General features: G+C 43.6%; 1 protein-coding gene across 1 annotated transcript in view; it reads left to right on the top strand.

Annotated features, from left to right (window-relative positions):
* CRCP (CGRP receptor component) overlaps positions 1–23,687 on the top strand; it is a 53,573-nt gene extending 29,886 nt beyond the window's left edge. Inside the window, exons 4-6 of the mRNA XM_082244746.1 lie at positions 2,421–2,515; positions 19,871–19,928; positions 23,459–23,687. Of these exons, the coding sequence (XP_082100872.1) occupies positions 2,421–2,515; positions 19,871–19,928; positions 23,459–23,602 (297 nt within the window). The 3' untranslated portion in view covers positions 23,603–23,687. The remainder of the gene's footprint in view (positions 1–2,420; positions 2,516–19,870; positions 19,929–23,458) is intronic.
* Positions 23,688–23,907: the final 220 nt, after the last annotated feature.

Raw genomic sequence — 23,907 nt, 5'->3', positions numbered from 1 at the left:
GCAAGGAACCTCCACCATACTTCACTGTTGCCTGCTGACAAACAAACTGCCTTTTGCTGTAGCCAAATATTTCAAATTAAGGCTCATCAGTTCAGAGCACCTGCTGCCATTATTCTGCACTCCAGTTCCTATGTTTTCATGCATAGTTGAGTCACTTAGCCTTGTTTCCACATTAGAGGTATGTTTTTTCGGCTGCAACTCTTCCATGAAGACCCCTTCTGATAAGACTTCTCCATACAGTAGATCAGGGATTCCCAAACTACGGCCCTCCAGTTGTTTAGAAACTGGAATGTGAGAGTTTTACAATGCCTCATGGGATGTGTAGTTCTGCAACAGCTGCAGGGCCGTAGTTTGGGAATCCCTGCAGTAGATGGGTGTACCTGGGTCCCACTGGTTTCCAACAGTTCTGTGCTGATGGTGCTGTTGGAAATCTTCCGATGTCAAACGGAAGTAAGCATGATGTTGCATCTGCTGTATTAAGTTTCCTTGGCCGACCACTGTGTCTGTGGTCCTCAATGTTGCCTGTTTCTTTGTGCTTTTTCAAAAGCGCTTGAACAGCACATCTTGAAACCCTCATCTGCTTTGAAATCTTTGCTTGGGATAGACCTTGTTGATGCAGTATATAACTACCTTGTGTCTTGTTGCTGAGCTCAGTCTTGCCTTGGTGTCAGTGTTAATTTTGACATCATTTCGATTTAGTTTTAGTTATAGTCTTTTGACTAAAATGCCGTTTTAGTCCTATTTTAGTCTTTTGACTAAAATCCCATTTTAGTTTTAGTCGTCTGAATTGTTTTAGTTTTAGTCGGATTTTAACTAAAATCTCCAGTACATTTTAGTAGACTAAAATCTCCAGTACATTTTAGTCATCTAAAATGTAATGGGTTTAGTTACATTTCAATGCATTATTTAAGCATTTCTTTAGAATTTCCAAACTCATTATATACTCCTGGAGTAAAAATCTAATACTGTTATTATTTCTGGTATCAAGGGTTGAACATGCACTACAGACACAGATTTAGCCGTTGTGATATATAACGTCTTTATAAAAAAAGAAACAAGTTTCATAAACAAATATATTGCTTTTTGAGAAGCAGAAGTGCAACTTGAAAATATAAAAAACCAAAAAACGGTAAACTCTATTGACTGTAATGCCATTGCACATATTGCCTAAATATATTACCAACATTTAAATATTAACAAAAAAATAAGAAAAGCCTTTTTCTTAATCTTCTTTTCATTTAGCAGCTTAGTATATACCCCCTACATATTCTTATGTGGTAGTGGAGTGGTAATTTTGACTTCAAATTTCAATTTAGTTTTAGTCCTAGTCTTTTGACTAAAATGCCATTTTAGTTGTATTTTAGTTTTAGTCGTAATTTAGTCTACTAAAATAGTAATAATTTAGTCTACGAAATTAACACTGCTTGGTGTATAACCTGTAACATGAAATGGTCTCTCACAGCTCACCTTAGTAGCAGAGTTTGGCTGTTCCTCACCTGATTTTAAGCCTCCTACAAAGCTGTTTCTGTTTATGATTGTGCTTCAACCTATGTATGAAAATGATGATGATCATTAGCACCTGTTTGGTAAAATTGGTAATCATACACCTGACTCCAATCTCTGACTTTGTGCTAGTTTATAAGGTGCAAAGTGTAAGAATTTATGCTGGTTTGAAGCCAAAGGGTAGTCACACCAAATGTTGATTTGATTTAGATTTTTTCTTCTATTCACTCGCTTTGCATTTTGTAAATTGATAAAAATAAAAAATTAAACTTATTTTATACTATATTTCTCAAAACATTATTACTTTACAGCTTATCTTTGCACCTGCCTAAAACCTTTGCACAGTATTGTAAGTATACGTTCTGTTCCTGTAATGACATTTGATTTGAAAGTAAAATAAATATGACTGGCTTGTTGGGTTTTCTCCTGTGGGCTGAAACATGGGGATAGGTTTTTTGGCATGCTGCTGCCATGTTGTCCATAATGTGTATTATATGTGTTAGATATATTCGATTTTGAACTCCTGCAGGTAACAGGAGCTGATGTGAATGTGTTTTAAGTACTGTGTATAGAGCTCTGTGATATATGGGTGCTTGATAAATACTAAAAATCAATAATCTCATAATTTTAAGGTTACCTTTACAGTAGAGTACGTCTTCCATGGGAGATTTCTGTGTATGAAAGAACTTTTAAGCATGACTTTATATTTTCGAGTAGATAGTGGAGTTGCAGTTTAAGCTCAACTCATAACACATTAAATCTGCCATTGTCAAGTATCAGCCAACTTAAAAATACAGAATTAGGTGACTAGAAGCTTTCAAGACCTCGTTCTTCACTGGGCAGCTTGCCATCCACATGTTTAAGTGTCTGATTGCAGTAATAGCTGCTGATGTGAATCTGGTGTTTTTCTTCTGTAGACACTGAAATATTTATCTAACACGCCCTGCCAGCGTCAGAGTCCTGAAATAGTGCAGAAGTTCCTCACTGCAATGAAGTCACATAAATTGACCAAGTAAGTGTTTGCTCGTTACATGTTCTTTCAGCATTTATGTCTTTCCGTGGCCATATGCTTCTTCGAGGTACTAAATTTCAGGACAGAATAGTTGTGTGCATACGAGAGACACATACTTGGCACAGACTGGAGTGGAATGAAACGATAAGAAGCATATGGTGATAGTTTAAAAACAAATGGTTTATGTTGTTCAATGATAATTATGCTGCACAGATTTATACTCTGTATACACAAGCAGGGGACATTTATCGTGTTCAAAACATGCAGGAAACTATAATTTACTTTTTTTTTTTTGTCACTTTCTTATTTTTACTTGTTTTCTGTTTCACGTCTCAATTACATTTATATACAGATTTGCAGATTCTTCCTTTTAATTGACGGTATTTATATATGGCACAATGATTACTATCATTGTTGAAGAACTGCTGAGATAAAAACAATTACCCGATAAGCTGAGTGTTTTGTTTTCACTGATGGGCACCAATGAGGCATCACTGATAAGCTGCAATGATGGGCACTCATGAGGAGGCGACACTGATGGGCAATGATAGGCTGTACTGATAAGCTGCACTGATTGGCACTAATGGGGCTGCGCTGATAGTTAAGGCACTGATGATCAGTGCCCAAAATTCAGTGTAAATGTGCTCAGTCAGCCTTGCTGGTTATTGGCTCTCCTTTCTCACACAGTTACAGCATGTGAGAAAAGAAATGCAGATAACTGGCAAGTTTGTTTACATGTGATTAGCTTTGATTGGACACAGCTGTTTACATGGTAAAGAGCCGCTGTGATTAGCCCTTTACCTCAATCCAAAGGACACAGCAGTCACAGTGCATGCCCGATGCGGAAGGCATGTTCTGGGAGGACGTCCATGGATGCCTTCCCAGAACAAGAGAGCCGTGCTGTAGCCTTCTTTCGGCTATGGTGTAATATTGAGGTCTTTAAAAAGGGTGTTTTTACTGCTTTCTGTGTTCCACTTAGAGAATAGCCTATACTTCCTGACCTAGTTACATAATGTCACTAGGAGGCAATGAAGGGAAATCTCCCTAGTGGGGTCACAGTAACTTTTCTATTCTCTATCCAGAACCAAAAAAAAAAAGTTTTGGTTGGACATGCCTTACATGGGGGCTCTTAGTCATACAGTGTAAATTGCAGGTGCTTGTCCACGCCCCAGATACAGAGCTGGTATAGAAAAAGAAAAGGGGGTGCACTGACCTAGTGCATTATCCCAATAAATGTATTAAAAAATGTATTAGTAAAACCTTAAAGATGTCTACTCACAGACATAAACTAAAACCTTGCTCATCGGGCCACAAGTGGCTGATCTCTCCCAAATTGCTAGGATCACCTAACCTAGGGATGGGGGGTGGGTCCTGCATGAGACCCCTCAGACTGACGCGTTTCGACGGACCGACCTTCTTCTTCAGAGCCTCACACAGCTGGTATAGTAATGAATGGCTGTACCTGGGTTTATGCTGCTGCTTAATCACACCCGGGCATATGTAAAGTCACACACCCCTGAATACAAACTCTCCACCTTCAGAGTTATACATCTGTATGGATGTACATTTTAATGCAAGTAGCAGCTTGCATTCATTTATTACTATGATTGGCTGTATGTGGCACAGAAATGCACTGGCAGTTACGTTATATGACCTCAAGTTTCTCCCCCCCATGTGCATGAGGCATATGGTACACAGTAGAAATAATATGGTTAGGCTCTCTTCAGTTTGCTGCTTGCATGCCAAGGACTTTTGCCAGGTTTTGTGGTCTAATTTAGAGACAACACAGGACAATCTGCACACTTGTTCTTTTTAAATCTGGCATGCATCTTAATCATTAACAAATGACAATAAGACAAAACTTTAAAATACCGTGTAACAAAATATTACTTCCAAATTTGGGTTATGATTGTGTTTTCAAAAGAAAGGTTGCCAGTTAAATGCTGAATCTTTAACCTTATTTTGATAGCACTCTCTTTGTACTCTATAAAAAAACAAATTGCTTCATCACAATAATGGTCACAAATCCACTTGATGGCAGCTGGCCCAGCAAAGAACACAATACACATTTTTTCTCCCTTGTCTTCTTGCCTCAGTGTTTGATATCATTTCAGATCATGTAATATAGAAAATGCCTTTGCTGTGGGATCATTTTGCAAAGAGAATGAACACTATTTATCCTAACTACATTCTGACAAACATATTGGCCTAAACGGTTTATTACAAGTCTTAAAAGAGATGTTTATTGATAGTATAAAACTGTTGATAAAATTGTGAGAAAACAAACCAAAACTGGATCTGATTATGATTAAAGCTGGAAGAAATTATTAAAGTGTAAACACTTTTCTTTGCTGATGTACTGATTTACTTATTGCTTGATGCTATTGAAGCTTTTGGGGCCTGAATTAAAGCAGAAGTCAAGAAAACCCTACATGCATGTGTTAAATTTCTTCCATTTCATGAAATGACTATGAGCTCCTGTTAACATTGACTGCGACTTTGAAATTGTGCAATCGCACAATTTCAACGCCACATCTCAGTGCTGCTTCAAGCGCAACTTTGAAATCGTAAAATCGCACAATTTCAAAGCGGCATTTCAGTGCGACTTTGGGTGCAACTTTGAAGACATCTGTGTGGCTTTATGCACAGATGTCTATTCAAGTCACACCTGAAATTGGCAAAAGTAGTGTATGTACTACTTTTTTAAATCGGTCTGGCACCACAAAGTCCGCATCACACCAATTTGAACAATGCAATTTCCGGCAATAGGATGGGACTTGTCATGCGATGTGACCTGTCAAATCGCATGACAAGTTACTCCAATGTGAACGGGGGCCAAAACCAGATCAAGATCTGCTTCTGGTTTCAAAAGATGCAGATGCTTGGTTAGTAACATGTGACATAGTCACATGAAGCTACAATTGTTGGGAGAGGAGTGGGGGAGATGTGCCATTTGTCACTGGAAGGCCCCACTTTCAGTGCATGCTATGACCTATTATTATTATGATAAGGTTTTTCATTTAATGGCTAATGTATCCAGTATACTGGTATTCATAAAGGCACGTTGATTGGGGATAGGAATTGCTATTGATAAAAAAAAAAACTGCTTGGATGTCTAAAGCAGACCAAAGGCAGAGCAAATTAGCTAGATTCCTCCTATAACACAATTTACAGGGGAATTCTTCCTGCTGAGCTATTGTGTTCTCCCTCCAAATCGTCATCGCTGGGAGAACACAGTAAATATTGCTAGCCGCTATGACATATTGCTAGCGGCTATATCCGGTAGGCTGATTGTACCCAAGTTGAGCGATCGCTCAACTTGGGTACATTCAGACTGCCCTTAGATGGTTCAATTCTTGCCTGGTTCCTGCTGAACCGGCTGGGATTTGAACCATCTTTGGCTGGCTTATTATTATTTGGTTGCACTGTTATCAGTAACAAAATATAGCTTTTTAACAGTGACTGTATTTTGGTGGAAAGTCACTAACAAAATCTCTGGCTTGCTACTAAATTACAAGTTTTACATTCCACTTATTCTGTGAATATAATTTGCATATTGTGTTTTTTAGCTGCATACATGTCCCATAGATAGCTCCAGCCAAATTGTTATAACCACCTAGAAATCACTGTAAAATATAATTGCTGTGCTATCACATGCAAGCTGCATTGTATATAGAGGAAGAGGGAATAAATGGCAGCATTGTGTGGGTGTTGGGGTGAAGCAAAATAAACACGTGACAGGTCAATTTTATGGAATTGCACTTTACCATGAAGCAATTTTAACTACTTTAATGAAATAAAATGTATAGTGGAGATGAAATGTATTTGCTATGCGCCATACCATCTTTCCTCTGTAATTTCATTTAATTGTTACCACTTAGATTGCTGCTTTAGGACAGGAAAGCTGAAAATAACCTATGTGTTTAGATATAGAATTGTGCATGTTCTAGTTTGATGAGAATGAATATAAACCTACATACCAGTTATAACCATCTTTGCATGCTGTATTAAAAACCACCATAAAATGGCAATGCACGAAGTAAAAATAGCCACATCCATTGATGAAATTACATAGCAATGTCATCCCAGTAAATTTAGTTCTTATGATTTATGCCTTTTTTCAGCATTTCAAATCAGGATTTTTTTTCAAAAAGTTATGAGTCAAGCTTCAAACTGCTAGTGAGTCAGGTTTATATGGTTATGTCACCGCAGTAAAAAAAAAATATCATGCTAATTGGTCCGCCAGGTAAAAAGTAGTGCCAATATTGCAGATTCAGAAAAGTCTCAGCTAGAATGGTGCCATATTGATAGAAATAGCTATCAATAAGTGAAAAATATGTCATTTTGCAGCATAAATACTTCTGTATCTCACCAACATATCCAATTTTTCAGCCTGTTACTCTAAATGACATTATATTTTCTGCTGAAGGAGACTTAAATTGGATCTTCATTGCATCTGAGCACTACAAACCAAAAATACTATTTTGAATCATTTTTAATTTTCAAAGCAAACTCCTTCATCCATCCATGTGTCCATCCTCTCCCAATCAACATTGATTATTATTAATCATCATGCTGCTAGCATTAGTAAATAGATAGGAAAGTACATCATATTTACTTGTCTTAAAAGAGTTGTAAAGTCAGAAGGTTTGATTCAGCGATGTCCACGGCTGTCTCAGCCTTCGGGAATTCCCTCCTCCTTGTCTAAGACACAGAAGCAGTGCCATTGGCTCCCGCTTCTGTCAATCAAAGTCAGTTAGCCAATGAGGAGAGTGAGAAGGGGTGGGCCGAACTGCAGCTCTGTGTCTGAATAGATACACAGAGCTGTCGCTTGGATTTGATGCTCCCGTAGAAAGCTGCTTGCTGTGGGGGCAATTAAAGGGAAGGAGGGGCCAGGAGAGCCGAAGAGGGACCCAAGAAGAGGAGGATCTGGGCTGCTCTTTGCAAAACCAACTGCGCAGAGGAGGTAACTATCTAAAAAAAAAAAAAATGAGACTTCACAATCAATTTAAACTTTGTTTCTCTTACGTCCTCCGACAGTCGCCGCCTCTTCATATTCGTCACATATGGGGTATTAGACTTTGCTCCGAAGGAGTAGCTAGGCAACAGAATATGTTAACAATAAAGCTTTAACATATCCCACCCTCAAGGGGTGGTCCCCTCAGTCAATACCCTCCTACTTCCTGCAACCATATCTCAGTTTTAATGTCTAGCTTGTCAGGAGTGGCTGGCTCTCTCTGTGCTGGGACTTTTTGTCCCAGACTCTTTCTTCTTTTTGATATTTTGTTTGAGTTTTCTCTCTGCCTTTACTTAGCTGTTATTTTTGTCAGCATTAGTTAGTTCTTCGGACGAAGAGGATCATGCGGACTGGGTCTCGGGCTGATCCCCCTGGTCGCAGGTCGTGGGTCAGTGGCTTCCCAGTCTGCCATCGAGCGTTCAGCCAGGTATCGCTCCTGGCACAGTGAACGACCCATCCCTGTTCGGTGCAGGGATGATTGGTGAGGTGGCTACCTCACCGGACGCTGTGCGGTTTCTGAACCGCCATTGTGTGCGTCTTGAATTGCGACTCTCCCTGCCTCATGTGCAGCGGCTTGTTCGCCTGTGCGGGTTCCCCACGCCATGTGAGGTAAGTGTATCTATGTGGGGACCTGTCTGTCTGGGGGGGGTCTCAGTCTGGGACTGTGTAACCTGCCTTTAATCACACTGCTTGTCTCCCTATCTCTCGGCTGCATGCTGTGGGCTGCAAGGGGGGGGGGGAGCTGTATGACACTGAGTATGTCAGGCTGGGCAGTGTGAGGAGCTGTGTGCTGTGGGGCATGTTTTTAATGGCATGTTGGGGCATATACAGCGATCGCTGCGGCGATCTAACATGTATCCATATAATGGGTTAATATTGTGTGTGATTTTATGCACTGTGGAGCGGCGATTTCGGCGCCAAACGACGCCATTTTACCGGCGCCCGCTCCGGCCGCATGGTTTACATGCACGGCGGCCATTTTCTTGTAGCCTCCATAGGCTTACATAGAGCGCCCTGGCAGCATCACTTCCTCTCTCCTGGAAGCACCGATCGAGGCAGCAGCAGCAGCGGAGTCTCCTCAGGTTTTATCCTTCTATTCCTGTGTTCCATTGCCTGTATTCAGTCTGTATATTCCCTGTGGGGGTCTCATTGTGCCTGAGTGTGGTGCGGTGGGCTGCGCTTGCCGCGCTTGCTGTAAGGGGGCAGTTAACCCTTGGTTGTCTGGCATACAGGGGCAATGGATTCTCAGGAGGGCAAGTTTCCCACAGTATTGGTGGAAAGCCAGGGGACCGCTGTTTCCCCCCCAGGGGGGGATTTAGCCACTATTGTGGCTGGCCTTGCTGCACAGGTGCAAATGCTGGTGGCTGCTCAATCTACTAAACGGCCCAGAGTTGCTCTGTCCTCTGATTCTGAGGGTGAAGGTGATGGGGCTGTTCTGGCGGGGACCTCCCTATCGGGGTCCCGCTCCTCTCTTGATCTAGTGGGGTCTGAGGTAGAGGCTGAGGTTGAGGGGGTTGATAATTCTCCCCCTGGCTCGCCTGAAGAGCTTGCAATCATGGATGAGTTGATTGCTTCCATTAAGCAGACGCTACGTTTGCAGGACGAGGTGTGTCCCCCAGCTGCCTTGGCGGCTTATGGGACGCAGAGAAAACGCAGGACGCCGCAGGTTTTTCCCTGCAATGCTGATTTTCAGCGCGCTGTTAAGGACCAATGGCGCGATTTGCGCAAGCCTTTTGCGGTGCCAAGTAAATTTAAGCTGCGTTATCCTTTCTCGCCTGCCACTGATGAACGGTGGTGTGTGCCTCCGCCGGTGGATCATGCTATTGCGGTTTTGAACAAAGCCACTGCGATCCCTGCAGAGGGATCTCCTGTTTTCCGTGATGCCACGGATAGGAGACTGGAGTCTCTTGCCCGTCATACTTATTCTGTTACGGGTTCTATGCTTAAGGCTCTGTTTGCTTCTCTCATGGCGGCCCAGGCGATCGCAAGTTGGACGCAGATGCTTAGGCGCGTCCTAGTGGCCGATTCGGCCTCGGCGGCGACCCTGGATATGGTGGATCAGATCCACCAGGGTGTCATGTATCTGTGTGATGCGGACCTGGACCTGATTCCGTTGGCCGCGCGTGTGCACAGCGTGGCGGTGTTGTCTCGCCGCCTGGTTTGGTTGAAATGTTGGTCGGTGGACCAATCTTCACGTAAAACCTTAGCCAATCTGCCTTATGATGGGTCTCGCCTTTTTGGGGAGTCCCTGGATGTGTTGATTAAGGGGATTACCGGGGGTAAGAGCACTCTCTTGCCCCATTTCCCCAAGGCTAAGGGGGCTTCTGGGAAGAAGCATGCTCAGTTTCGGCCCCCTCAGGGGTCCTTTCGTGCCTTTCGGCCGCACTACAAGGGCAAACCGTTCAAGGGCCAAGGCTCTCAGAAGAAGCCCTGGTCTGGGAAACAGAAGTCCGGTCAATCCGGACCTGCGGCCCATAACAGTTCGGCCTGAAGGGGCGCCCTCACCCAGTTTTGGGGTGGGGGGACGCTTGCTCGGTTTTCTTCAGCCCTGGTTGGCCCGTGTGAGGGACAGATGGGTTCTGGAAATCGTTCGATCTGGTTACAAGATCGAGTTTCTCTCTCGGCCGGAGAGCAGATTTTTTCCCTCAAATCTTCAACTGTCTCCAGAGCGCCTGCGGGATCTGCACCTGGCGGTGCGGGACCTGAGGGCTCAGGGAGTGGTGGTTCCGGTGCCTCATCGGGACAGATTTCGGGGGTTTTATTCCAATCTGTTCACCGTGCCCAGAAAGGAGGGCAAGGTTCGTCCGATTCTGGACTTGAAAGCTCTGAACCGCTCTGTGCGAGTTCGCAAGTTCCGCATGGAATCCCTGCGCTCGGTGGTGGCTGCCCTGGTTCCGGGGGAATTCATGGCCTCCATCGATTTGAAGGATGCGTACCTTCACATCCCCATATTCGAGGGTCATCAGAAGTACCTTCGATTTGCCATTGCGGAGGATCACTACCAGTTTGTGGCGTTGCCTTTTGGGCTCGCCTCGGCTCCGCGGGTCTTCACCAAGGTGCTTGCACCGGTTCTGGCATTATTGAGAGCCCAGGGCATTTCTGTCCTGGGGTATCTGGACGACATTCTGGTTCGGTCTGCGACCAGACAGGGTCTGGAGAAGGACCTGTCTGTCACAATGCAAACTCTGCAGGAGTTCGGTTGGACGATAAATGTTCCAAAGTCGACACTGAGTCCGTCGGTTCGTCTCCCCTATCTGGGAATGATACTGGACTCGGTGCAGGCGAAGGTCTTCCTGCCGGAAGACAAACTCAGGACTCTTCAGGAGGAAGTCAGGTCCCTCAGGGACGTTCCACACTCGTCTCTGCGGACGGGTATGAGATGTCTGGGATTGATGGTCTCGGCCTTCGAGGCGATTCCTTTCGCGCAGTTTCACACGCGGGGTCTCCAAGCGGAGATCCTGTCCAGGTGGGACGGGCGACCTCAATCTCTGGATCTTCAGATCTCGTTGAGTCATCGCACCAGGGAAAACCTTCTGTGGTGGCTCCAGTCCCCGTTGGTGTCCGGGGGCAAGTCTTTTCGTCCGATCTCGTGGACGATAATCACCACGGATGCCAGCCTGTCGGGCTGGGGTGGTGTTCTGGGCGTTCTGTCCGCCCAGGGGACCTGGTCGGAGGGGGAGTCTTCCCTTCCGATCAACATTCTGGAATTGCGTGCGATAAGGCTCTGTCTTCATCGCTGGACGGACCGGCTGCAGGGCTGCCCGGTTCGGGTGCAGACGGACAATGCCACGGCGGTGGCCTACATCAACCACCAAGGGGGCACCAGGAGTGCCCGAGCGGCTCGAGAAGTGGCCGACATTCTGTCTTGGGCCGAGACTCATGTCCCGGCGATAACGGCGGTTCACATTCCGGGAGTGGAGAACTGGCAGGCGGACTATCTGAGTCGCCAGACCCTGGATCAGGGGGAATGGTCTCTCCACCCGGCTGTCTTCCAGATGTTGTGCGCGAAGTGGGGTCTTCCAGATGTGGACCTGTTCGCGTCTCGCCTCAACTACAAGGTGAAGAGGTTCGTGGCAAGGACGCGCGACCCTCGGGCAGACGCGTCGGACGCGTTAGTGGCCCCGTGGCATCAGTACAGGCTGATGTACGCGTTTCCACCGGTTCAGTTGCTGTCCAGGTTCCTTCGCAGGTTGCACTCGGAACGCAGCACGGTGATTCTTGTGGCACCGGACTGGCCTCGCCGGTCCTGGTACGCAGACCTCGTGAATCTGGCGGTCGACGCTCCTTGGCGTCTGCCTCTTCGAGACGATCTACTGTCTCAAGGACCGATTTACCATCCTGCTTTACAGTCGCTGGCTTTGACGGCCTGGCTGTTGAGACCGAGGTCCTGAAGGAGAAGGGTCTCTCTCCAGAGGTCGTTCATACTTTGATCAACGCGAGGAAGTCTTCCTCGGGGAAGGTTTATTACCGTACTTGGAAGGCCTATTTTGCCTGGTGTGAGTCCAGGGGGTTTTCACCCCGCACGTACTCGGTTTCCCGTGTGCTGTCTTTCCTTCAGACGGGTGTCGATCAGCGTTTGGCGCTGGCTACGATTAAGGGTCAGGTGTCGGCGCTGGCCGTTCTGTTTCAACGTCCCGTGGCTTCCAACTCCTTGGTTGGCACTTTTATTCAGGGTGTGCGGCATCTGGTTCCTCCTAGGAGGGATCCTTTGCCCCCTTGGGACTTGAATCTAGTTCTGTCTGTGTTACAACGTGCTCCTTTTGAACAGATCAGGGAGATCTCGTTGTCTATGTTGTCCAAAAAGGTCGCCTTTTTGGTGGCGATCACTTCGGCTCGCAGAGTGTCGGAACTGGCGGCTTTGTCCTGCAAGTCTCCGTACCTGGTTGTTCATTTGGATAAGGTGGTCTTGCGACCTAATCCTTCTTTTCTACCGAAACGAGTTTCGGAATTCCATCTTAACGAGGATATTGTTTTGCCTTCGTTGTGCACGAAGCCTAAACATCCAAAGGAGGTGAGATTGCACTCTCTGGATGTTGTTCGGGCGATAAGGGTTTACCTTAAATCGACTGAGTCTTTTCGTAAGACTGACTCCTTGTTTGTTCTTCCAGAGGGTCCTCGGAAGGGCATGGCGGCTTCCGCCTCTACCATTGCCAAATGGATCAGGCAGACCATTGAACAGGCCTATGCCTTGCAGGGGAAGGTTCCCCCTGTGCCTGTGAAGGCGCACTCTACTAGATCACTGAGTACGTCTTGGGCCTGCCGTCATGGGGCTTCTGTAGCCCAGGTGTGTAAGGCGGCGACTTGGTCGACCGTACACACTTTCACAAAATTCTACAAAGTAGATGTTCAGGCATCGGCGGATGCTTCCTTTGGCCGCAAGGTTCTTAGTGCGGCTGTTCCATAGGGTCCCTTATTGGGGACTCCTGGCTGTTGGGATAGCTTTTTTGTATCCCCTGGTTTTTTTGTCTTTTCCTGGGTTGTTGCTCCTGTTGAGCACTTATTTTTGCTGTTGCCCAGCTGGTTTCCTTCCTTTGGTAAGGTTCCTTTCTTTGATGTGGAGACTGCGTTGCCTTTCGGCGCGGATGCGTTTCCCACCCCTCATGTTTGCACTGCTTTGGGACGTCCCCATATGTGACGAATATGAAGAGGCGGCGACTGTCGGAGGACGTAAGAGAAAACGGAATTTTTGTAAAATCTTACCTGTAAAATTCCTTTCTCTGAGTCCTCCGACAGTCGCCGCCCCCGCCCCTCTTTTGGGGTTTGAATGTATACTCTACTGCTATTCCACTAAAACTGAGATATGGTTGCAGGAAGTAGGAGGGTATTGACTGAGGGGACCACCCCTTGAGGGTGGGATATGTTAAAGCTTTATTGTTAACATATTCTGTTGCCTAGCTACTCCTTCGGAGCAAAGTCTAATACCCCATATGTGACGAATATGAAGAGGCGGCGACTGTCGGAGGACTCAGAGAAAGGAATTTTACAGGTAAGATTTTACAAAAATTCCGTTTTTTACATTTCTTCAGTTACTTCCTGGTGTCTTCAGGAGGGTAGGAGAGGAGGAGGGTTTTCTCAGCTAAACACTCTTCCCTGCCTGCATGCTTTGAACTAAGGGCAGATGGATTCCAGGAGGTAAACCCTACATGAATCATTTGCCTTTACTCAAGATGGCCACGGCCAGAAATGCTAGGGGGGGTTTTCAAAGTGATTTCTCAACAAAAAAAAGCATAGAAACTTGAAAGGATGGGGTTGTTTACTTTGAATATTAAAAATTAATTTAATATTTTTTTTTGTTTGTGGTGTTCAGATGCAGTGAAGATCCGCTTTAACCACTTCTGGACCAGAAGGTTTTACCTCCTTAATGACCATGCCATTTTTTGCAATACTGAACTGCGTTACTTTAACCACTTAAGTACCAGGCCTATTTCTGAAACATGTTGTTTACAAGTTAAATCAGTATTTTTGCTAGAAATATACTTAGACCCCCCCCCCCAAACATTATATATATTTTTTTAGAAAAGACTCTGGAGAATAAAATTGCGGTCATTGCAATATTTTATGTCACACGTTATTTGCGCAGCGGTCTTTCAAACGCAATTTTTTTGGAAAAAATATACTTCACTGAATTAAAAAAAAAACGAAACAGTAAAGTTAAGCCCAATTTTTTTGTGCACTCTCATTGCGTGTTCGCTCGGGTCTCCCAGTGGGATGGGAGACACCGGCAGAGCGGCGGAAGGCAGTGGGAGGGGGGAGATGGGAGATGGGATAACGCCTGAGCGGCTGCTGAGTTGCATTGGTTGTTATCACCAGAAAGCCGACCGCCGGCTGTAAAAAACTGTACCGCTAGAGGCATCACCCCGGTACAACTACTTTCTCAAGCCGATGTACAGGTATTGCGGGAAGTGGTTAACTGACAACTGCGTGGTCTTGGGACGCTTTACCCAAATAAAATTGATGTTCTTTTTTTTCCCACAAATAGAGCTTTCTTTTGGTGGTATTTGATCACTTCTGCGGTTTTTATTTTTTTGCGCTAAAAACAAAAAAAGACCATCAATTTAAAAAAAAAACAATATTTTTTACTTTCTGCTATAAAACATATCCAGTAAAAAAATCTAATTTCTTCATTAATTTAGGCCAATATGTATTCTGCTACAGATTTTTGATAAGAAATCCCAATAAGAGTATATTGATTGGTTTGCGCAAAAGTTATCGTGCCTACAAATTAGGGAATACATTTATGGCATTTTTATTTTTATTTTTTTTTTACTAGTAATGGTGGCGATCAGCGATTTCTAGCAGGACTGCAACATTGCTGCGGACAGATTGGGAACCTAACTGACACTTTTGAGGGAACCAATGACATTACTACAGTAATCAGTTCTAAAAATATGCACGGTTACTGTACTAATGACACGGGCAGGGAAGGGGTTAACACCAGGGGCAATCAAAGGGTTAAATGTGTCACTAGGGGATGCTTTCTAACGGTGTGGAGGATGGACTCACTAGATGAACACAGAGATCGGTGTTCCTTAATAGCTGGAACACAAGATCCCTGTGTTCATCTCTGACAGAGCGGCGGTCTGCCTTGCTTACATCAGCAGACTGCCGTTCTATCGATGTCCGCCGGACCCGCTGATTGGCTCCCCCTCTACCTGCAGGTAGGTTGTTTCATGCAATAAAGCCGACTTGCCACAGTATATGTACTGCTGGCGGTCGGCAAGTGGTTAACCACTTCCGGACTGCCCACCGTGTATATACATTGGTACTTTGACTCTAAATACTGGGGTTATGGCAGCAGCTAGCTGCCATAACCCCAATATTTTTTTATATAGGTGGTGATCCGGAATCTGATAAAAGTGGTCCCGGTGGTGGATTCGCCACAGGATGACTTTTATGGGCAGTGGGAGAGGTGCCCCCTCCTGCCACTTCCCGGTCGTTTCCCCCACTTACCAGAGCCATCGGTAGCAGCGGAAATGATCGGATCTGGTGTAGTGATGGGCTGGAAGTCGAGTGGGGGCAAGATGGCCCCCACTCAACTCTATGCTCTTGGAGGACCAGAGCGACGTCAGACATCACTTCCACCTAACATCCCTAAAGAGCCCACTTTTAAGTTTAAATGTGAGATCTTGGGTCTTTTTGACCCCAGATCTCACAATAAAGAGGACCTGTCATGCTTATTTCTATTACAAGGAATGTTTACATTCCTTGTAATTGGAATAAAAGTAATCAAAATTAAAAAATGTAAAGGAACAGTGTAAAAATAAAAAGGAAAATAAATTTAAAAAATATTTAAAGCGCCCTGTCTCTCCGAGCTTGCGCACAGAAGCGAAAGCATACGCAAGTCGCACCCACATGTGTAAACGGTGTTCAAACTGCACATGTGAGGTATCGCCACAATAGTTAGATTGAGAGCAATAATTCTAGCACAAGACCTCCTCTGTAATTCTAAACAGGTAACCTGTAAAAAAAATTGCGTTTGTAAGACTGCTGCGCAAATACAGTGTGAAATAAAGTATTGCAACAATCTCTATTTTATTCTCTAGGGCCTGTGCTAAAAAAAAAATATATATATACAGTGGGTACGGAAAGTATTCAGACCCCCTTAAATTTTTCACTCTTTGTTATATTGCAGCCATTTGCTAAAATCATTTAAGTTCATTCTTCTTCCTCATGAATGTACACATAGCACCCCATACTGACAGAAAAACACAGAATTGTTGACATTGTTGCAGATTTATTAAAAAAGAAAAACTGAAATATCACATGGTCCTAAGTATTCAGACCCTTTGCTGTCACACTCATATATTTAACTCAGGTGCTTTCCATTTCTTCTGATCATCCTTGAGATGGTTCTACACCTTCATTTGAGTCCAGCTGTGTTTGATTATACTGATTGGACTTGATTAGGAAAGCCACACACCTGTCTATATAAGACCTTCCAGATCACAATGCATGTCAGAGCAAATGAGAATCATGAGGTCAAAGGAACTGCCTGAAGAGCTCAGAGACAGAATTGTGGCAAGGCACAGATCTGGCCAAGGTTACAAAAAGATTTCTGCTGCACTTAAGGTTCCTAAGAGCACAGTGGCCTCCATAATCCTCAAATGGAAGACGTTTGGGACGACCAGAACCCTTCCTAGAGCTGGCTGTCTGGCCAAACTGAGCTATCGGGGGAGAAGAGCCTTGGTGAGAGAGGTAAAGAAGAACCCAAAGATCACTGTGGCTGAGCTCCAGAGATGCAGTCAGGAGATGGGAGAAAGTTGTAGAAAGTCAACCATTACTGCAGCCCTCCACCAGTCGAGGCTTTATGGCAGAGTGGCCCGACGGAAGCCTCTCCTCAGTGTAAGACACATGAAAGCCCGCATAGCGTTTGCTAAAAAACACCTGAAGGTCTCCAAGATGGTGAGCAATAAGATTCTCTGGTCTGATGAGACCAAAATAGAACTTTTTGGCCTTAATTCTAAGCGGTATGTGTGGAGAAAACCAGGCACTGCTCATCACCTGTCCAATACAGTCCCAACAGTGAAGCATGGCGGTGGCAGCATCATGCTGTGGGGGTGTTTTCCAGCTGCAGGGACAGGACGACTGGTTGCAATCGAGGGAAAGATGAATGCGGCCAAGTACAGGGATATCCTGGACAAAAACCTTCTCCAGAGTGCTCTGGACCTCAGACTGGGCCGAAGGTTTACCTTCCAACAAGACAATGACCCTAAGCACACAGCTAAAATAACGAAGGAGTGGCTTCACAACAACTCCGTGACTGTTCTTGAATGGCCCAGCCAGAGCCCTGACTTAAACCCAATTGAGCATCTCTGGAGAGACCTAAAAATGGCTGTCCACCAACGTTTACCATCCAACCTGACAGAACTGGAGAGGATCTGCAAGGAGGAATGGCAGAGGATCCCCAAATCCAGGTGTGAAAGACTTGTTGCATCTTTCCCAAAAAGACTCCTGGCTGTATTAGATCAAAAGGGGTCTTCTACTAAATACTGAGCAAAGGGTCTGAATACTTAGGACCATGTGATATTTCAGTTTTTCTTTTTTAATAAATCTGCAACAGTGTCAACAATTCTGTGTTTTTCTGTCAGTATGGGGTGCTATGTGTACATTCATGAGGAAGAAGAATGAACTTAAATGATTTTAGCAAATGGCTGCAATATAACAAAGAGTGAAACATTTAAGGGGGTCTGAATACTTTCCGTATCCACTGTATATATATATATATATATATATATATATATATATATATATATATATATATTATGATATTTGTGGGTTCTAAGTAATTTTCTAGCAAAAAAATACAGATTTTAATGTCAGAAATAGGCCTTGTCCTTTAAGTGGTCAATATGTGTGAGGCAACAGGTTATTATCTTCCCTCTCCACCAAAGTGTGCTACATAACAGGATGTTGTATCTATATACAGCTGCAAGAAAAAGTATGTGAACCCTTTGGAATGATATGGATTTCTGCACAAATTGGTCATAAAATGTGATCTGATCATCATCTAAGTCACAGCAATAGACAATCAGTCTGCTTAAACTAATAACACACAAAGAATGAAATGTTGCCATGTTTTTATTGAACACACCATGTAAACATTCACAGTGCAGGTGGAAAAAGTATGTGAACCCCCTAGGCTAATGACATCTCCAAGAGCTAATTGGAATGAGATGTCAGCCAACTGAAGTCCAATCAATGAGATGAGATTGGAGGTGTTGGTTACAGCTGCCCTATAAAAAATACACACCAGTTCTGGGTTTGCTTTTCACAAGAAGCATTGCCTGATGTGAATGATCCTCGCGCAAAAGAGCTCTCAGAAGACCTACGATTAGAAATTGTTGACTTGCATAAAGCTGGAAAGGGTTATAAAAGTATCTCCAAAAGCCTTGCTGTTCATCAGTCCACGGTAAGACAAATTGTCTATAAATGGAGAAAGTTCAGCACTGCTGCTACTCTCCCTAGGAGTGGCCGTCCTGTAAAGATGACTGCAAGAGCACAGCGCAGACTGCTCAATGAGGTGACGAAGAATCCTAGAGTGTCAGCTAAAGGCTTACAAAAGTCACTGGCAAATGCTAACATCCCTGTTAGCGAATCTACAATACGTAAAACACTAAACAAGAATGGATTTCATGGGAGGATACCACAGAGGAAGCCACTGCTGTCCAAATAAAACATTGCTGCACGTTTACAGTTTGCACAAGAGCACCTGAATGTTCCACAGCAGTACTGGCAAAATATTCTGTGGACAGATGAAACCAAAGCTGAGTTGTTTGAAAGAAACACACAACACTATGTGTGGCGAAAAAGAGGCACAGCACACCAACATCAAAACCTCATCCCAACTGTGAAGTATGGTGGTGGGGGCATCAGAGTTTGGGGCTGCTGTGCTGCGTCAGGGCCTGGACGGATTGCTATCATTGAAGGAAAAATGAATTCCCAAATTTATCAAGACATTTTGCAGGAGAACTTAAGGCCATCCTTCTACCAGCTGAAGCTCAACAGAAGATGGGTGTTGCGACAGGACAATGCCCAAAGCTTAGAAGTAAATCAACAACAGAATGGCTTAAACAGAAGAAAATACGCCTTTTGAAGTGGCCCAGTCAGAGTCCTGACCTCAACCCGATTGAGATGCTGTGGCATGACCTCAAGAAAGCGATTCACACCAGACATCCCAAGAATATGAAACAGTTCTGTAAAGAGGAATGGTCAAGAATTACTCCTGACTGTTGTGCATGTCTGATCTGCAACTACAGGAAACGTTTGGTTGAAGTTATTGCTGCCAAAGGAGGTTCAACCAGTTATTAAATCCAAGGGTTCACATACTTTTTCCACCTGCACTGTGAATGTTTACATGGTGTGTTTAATAAAAACATAGCAACATTTCATTATTTGTGTGTTATTAGTTTAAGCAGACTGTGATTGTCTATTGTGACTTAGATGATGATCAGATAACATTTTATGACCAATTTGTGCAGAAATCATTCCAAAGGGTTCACTTTTTCTTGCAGCTGTAAATGACAGCAACCAACTGCACCCAGACATGTGAGATTTATACCACAAGGTGATGCTGTGAAGGAGACCATTATTGATTAGTCATCTAAAACTTGATTAGGAGGTTCCATAGCAGTTATCTATAGTCATGTGGCCTGAGCTAATTTTGTTTTGTTGGTTTTCCATTGATAAAATGTAATAGAAAAAGTGAATGATTTATATAACAGTTACAAATATGCTCTGTGCACAGAATGTTTTGTGAGCCGGATACTTTTTTTGTTTAATACTTTGTATGGCATTTTAAAAAAGTCCATAGGAGAAATAATATGCTTCTATTTTTCAAGAGCAGAAAAGCTGCAACTACTTAACCATCGGCCCATGACAGCAGTGGAAATCCAGCTGGTGAGTGCATTCTTCTTACAGCCTTTTCTGATAAAATACAGTATCTGCTGAGTGCATGTCACAGGAGGAAAGCTATTGTTGCTCATCATTGTGTGTTGAGATCTCAATATGTCATTAACTCCTACTGTTTTTTAAATGACTATTGTGTTCTTTATTGTGCAGAATGGGAAAACCGGTTTTCTATAGTTCATTGGCATATAAACAGCATTCTTAAAAAAAGAAAAAAAAAAATTGCAAAAAAGTATTGTTTAATCATAACTATCAATTCAACTGCCAGAAGAAAAAAAAAACATGTCAGTTCCGGTGGCAGCATTGGTAACATTTACTTCATGTGCATTATAAAAATGTTCTCTGTAAATGTGGAGCTTTGTTATGGAATGGTGTGAATGTATTACTTTCTGTAAAGTGCAGGATCTGCTGGTATAAATCATCTTACAAAGACATGTGTCTGAATAATCCTCTCTGTGAAACTTCAAGTAACTGTTCAGAGCTGGGACCCAGCTGACCCTCTCCTTATCCTCCAGCTTCCCAGTTTTTACACTAAAAAGCAGCTTCTCCATCAAGATAGTATAAAGAGCAAAAACTCAAAACCAAATTTCTTTTACCTAAGACAGAGCACCGACAAAAAAAGAAATGCTGATGTATTGGTTTATCGCAAGTTGCACTTTTCCTCTTTACATTGCCAAAATACTATTAAACAATGAAAAGTTTAGATCAAGGGACCAAATCTGTATAGACAAAATGTACCCACTGATATGACAGTTGGCCAGTGCAACCCTTTTTTATTTCATTGCTATAAGGATACAACAGATTCCAAAATAGGTAGCAAGTTTACAGGTTAGGAAGCCTTGTGCTCACAATTGTTTTTCCCCTTTAAAGTGGCACTGGGAGGTAGCTGCAGCAGGCCTCTTCCCTTGTAAAGATAAGCAGTCATGCCCTTGAAGGTTTCTATCTACTGTATATGTCCATCTGCCTTCTGGTGTCTATGGGCACTTTAACCACTTCTGGACTGTAAGATTCCCCCCCCCCCTTAATGACCAGGCCATTTTTTGCGATTCGGCACTGCGTTATTTTAACGGACAATTGTGCAGTCGTGCGACGCTGTACCCAAATAAAATTGATGTCCTTTTTTTCCCCACAAATAGAGCTTTCTTTTGGTCACCTGCGCTCAGCTGTCATTACAAGAAGCGGGAGGGGACATCCCCCCCCCCTCCCACCGCCTTCCACGGCTCGCCCGGGTCTCCCGTTCCAACGGGAGACCCGGGCATCCTACCTGCACGGCCGCCGAAGATCCGATCAAAGTCGAATTCGGCTCTGATCGGGTCTCCTTTAAAAACCCAGAAGGGATGTCATGACATCCCTTCTGGGTACTCGGCGGCAAATTAAAAAAAATGACAGTATTCAAAACAGCCAAACTTGCAGAGTGCAGAGGAGCGGTTTGGGGTCTTTTCGACCCCAAGGTCCCTCCACAGGAGTACCTCTAAAAAGAAAAAAAAAAAAATATTGGTCGATCACTGGGAGGAACACAGGCGCTCTGTGTTGATACCATAGAGAACAACTGTCTGCTGTGTTTACAACAGCAGACCACCGTTCTCTCTCCATGGGGAGCGATCGCAGGTGCTCGGCGGCAATCGCGGCCGCCGGCCCCGTGAATCAGCTTCCCCGCTGGCCAATGGGGGCATGTGCCCTAAGAATGGCTCCTGCGGATCGCTGTACAGATACGGCGATTCGTGCAGCCAAGCCAGTATATCTGCGGCAGGCGGTCGGCAAGCGGTTAACCACTTCCTTACATGGCCATTTCTGACACTTCTACATGTAAAAATCTATTTTTGTGCTAGAAAATTACTTAGAACCCCCACACATTATATATATATATATATATATATATATATATATATATACAGTATATTTTATTTATTTTTTAGGTTTTTTTGCTAAGGTCATATAGTATAAAATGATGTATTTTGCAATTTTTTATGTCACACAGTATTTGCGCAGCAGTTTTTGGAATACAGTTTATTTTTGAAAAAAAGACACTTTAATTATTTTATTGCACAAAAACACAATATAATACCCAATTTTTGCAAAATGTAAAATATGATGTTACACCGAGTAAATAGATACCTAACATGAAATGCTTTAAAATTGCGTCCACCTGTGGAATGGTGCCAAACTACGGTACTTTAAATTTTCCATAGGCAACGCTTTAAAAATAGTTACAGGTTACCAGTTTGGAGTAACAGAGCAGGTCTGGCACTAGAATTATTGCTCTTATTCTGATGTTCGTGACTATAACTTACATGTGTGGTGCAATCACGGTTTACATATGTGTGCAGGTCTTGCATATGTGTTCGCATTTGTACATAAGCACGAGGGGCAGGGCGCTTTAATTTTTTTATTATTAATTTTATCTAAAAAAAATTTTTAACACTGCCTCTTTAATTTTGACTGCATGGGCCCTGACAGGTCCTCTTTATGGAGAGATCTTGGGTCTGTTACACCCCAAATCTCTCCTCTGACCTCCAATGCAGCCGATCAGACACAGATCGGTCTTATCGGCTGCTTTCCTAGCCGCTAATGGCCAGGTAAACAGAGAGGTGTATCCGGAAGTGAAGAAATCCTCATCTTTTTCAGTTTCCGGGGTCACAGAGAGGGAGGAACAACATTAGTTCCTCTTTCTCTGCTGTGCAGCCGTCCCTGCTGGTCACATCACTCCTGGGCTCCATGATTGGACAGTAGAGCCTGGGAAAGGCAATGGTGGGAGGGGGACGACCCCCTTCCACTGCCCGCAGAAGTGATCAAGTGGCTGGTCAGCGACTCTAATCACTTCTGCATTACAGGGAATCTCCAGCATCAAATTGTAATACTGGGATGAGTGGTTATACTGGGATGTAATACTGGCATTATCCCAGTATAACCACTGCAAACCAAGGACATCATATGAAGACCTGCAGTTGGCAAGTGGTTAAAGCTCAGCTGCAGGCGCCACCTCTTCCCCCCTCCTCTCAGGCCACCTCCTCTCCCTCTCCTAAAGGTCCCTCAGTGAGTATGTTATTTTTTCACTTTAAAGGTCTTTAGACCAGTCATCTTTCTCTTCAACTTTTCTCTGGGTTGGGTGGTCCTAACTGATATAAAGAGTCATCATGTCTGCACCAGCACACTGTAAATAATAAGCACTATTAAAATGCCCCAGTGAGTAAATCCATGACACCCTACATTCAGATTGGAGTCTTAAGTCTTCTGAGTTGAGTGATGCTGAGCAAAAGTCTGAAGCCCTGTTGTGGCCAAGAAGAGGCACAGCGGAGTGCAGCTCTGGATTAAGGGTAAGTATTGCAGTCAGAGCTGCTTTATTTTTAACATTGCCTGGGCGAACATATCATTCAATAAAAAGTTGTCCCAGAGTTGGCCTTTAAGAATCCTTAGGTTTGCATGAATTGATTTTATGTCTACATAGGGTTCCCCAATCACGCTGTTTGGGGTTTAGTTTTAAAAATTTAGTTTTTTTTATTGTTTTATCGTTTTTTAAATAGATGGTGGAAGAGAGTGAAGAAAGGCTTACAGAAGAACAGATTGAGCAGCTTATTCAAACAGTAACAACCATTCTTCCCAGAGATCCTGAGTCTGCAACGCAGGAGGAGACTAAAATGGAAGAGGATGATGTTCCAATAGGATAAAGCACACTCATCAATAACAAGCAAAATCTGTTCTACAGTTTTGTTTTGTCTTATGAAATATTTTGTTTTATCATCTCAAATCTTAAAATATTATGACTTCACACAAGTAAAAAATATCTATATGTATCTTCAGTTCCACCAATTTATTCAATTTTTTTTCTAAATAATATGCTCTATTTTTGTGGGGGGGTAACGTATTTGCGTGACAGTATAAAACTGTGATTAATAAAACATTATCATCACATATATTTACTTTTTTTTTTACTAGTATATAAATGTCTCTTAAAGTTATTTGTAAGCTATTT

Source organism: Pelophylax lessonae (genome assembly GCF_965119305.1).
Source record: "Pelophylax lessonae genome assembly, chromosome: 2".
NCBI lineage: Eukaryota > Metazoa > Chordata > Amphibia > Anura > Ranidae > Pelophylax > Pelophylax lessonae.
The sequence above is the reverse complement of the archived record's forward strand: the minus strand, read 5'-3'. Positions and strand labels throughout refer to the sequence as shown.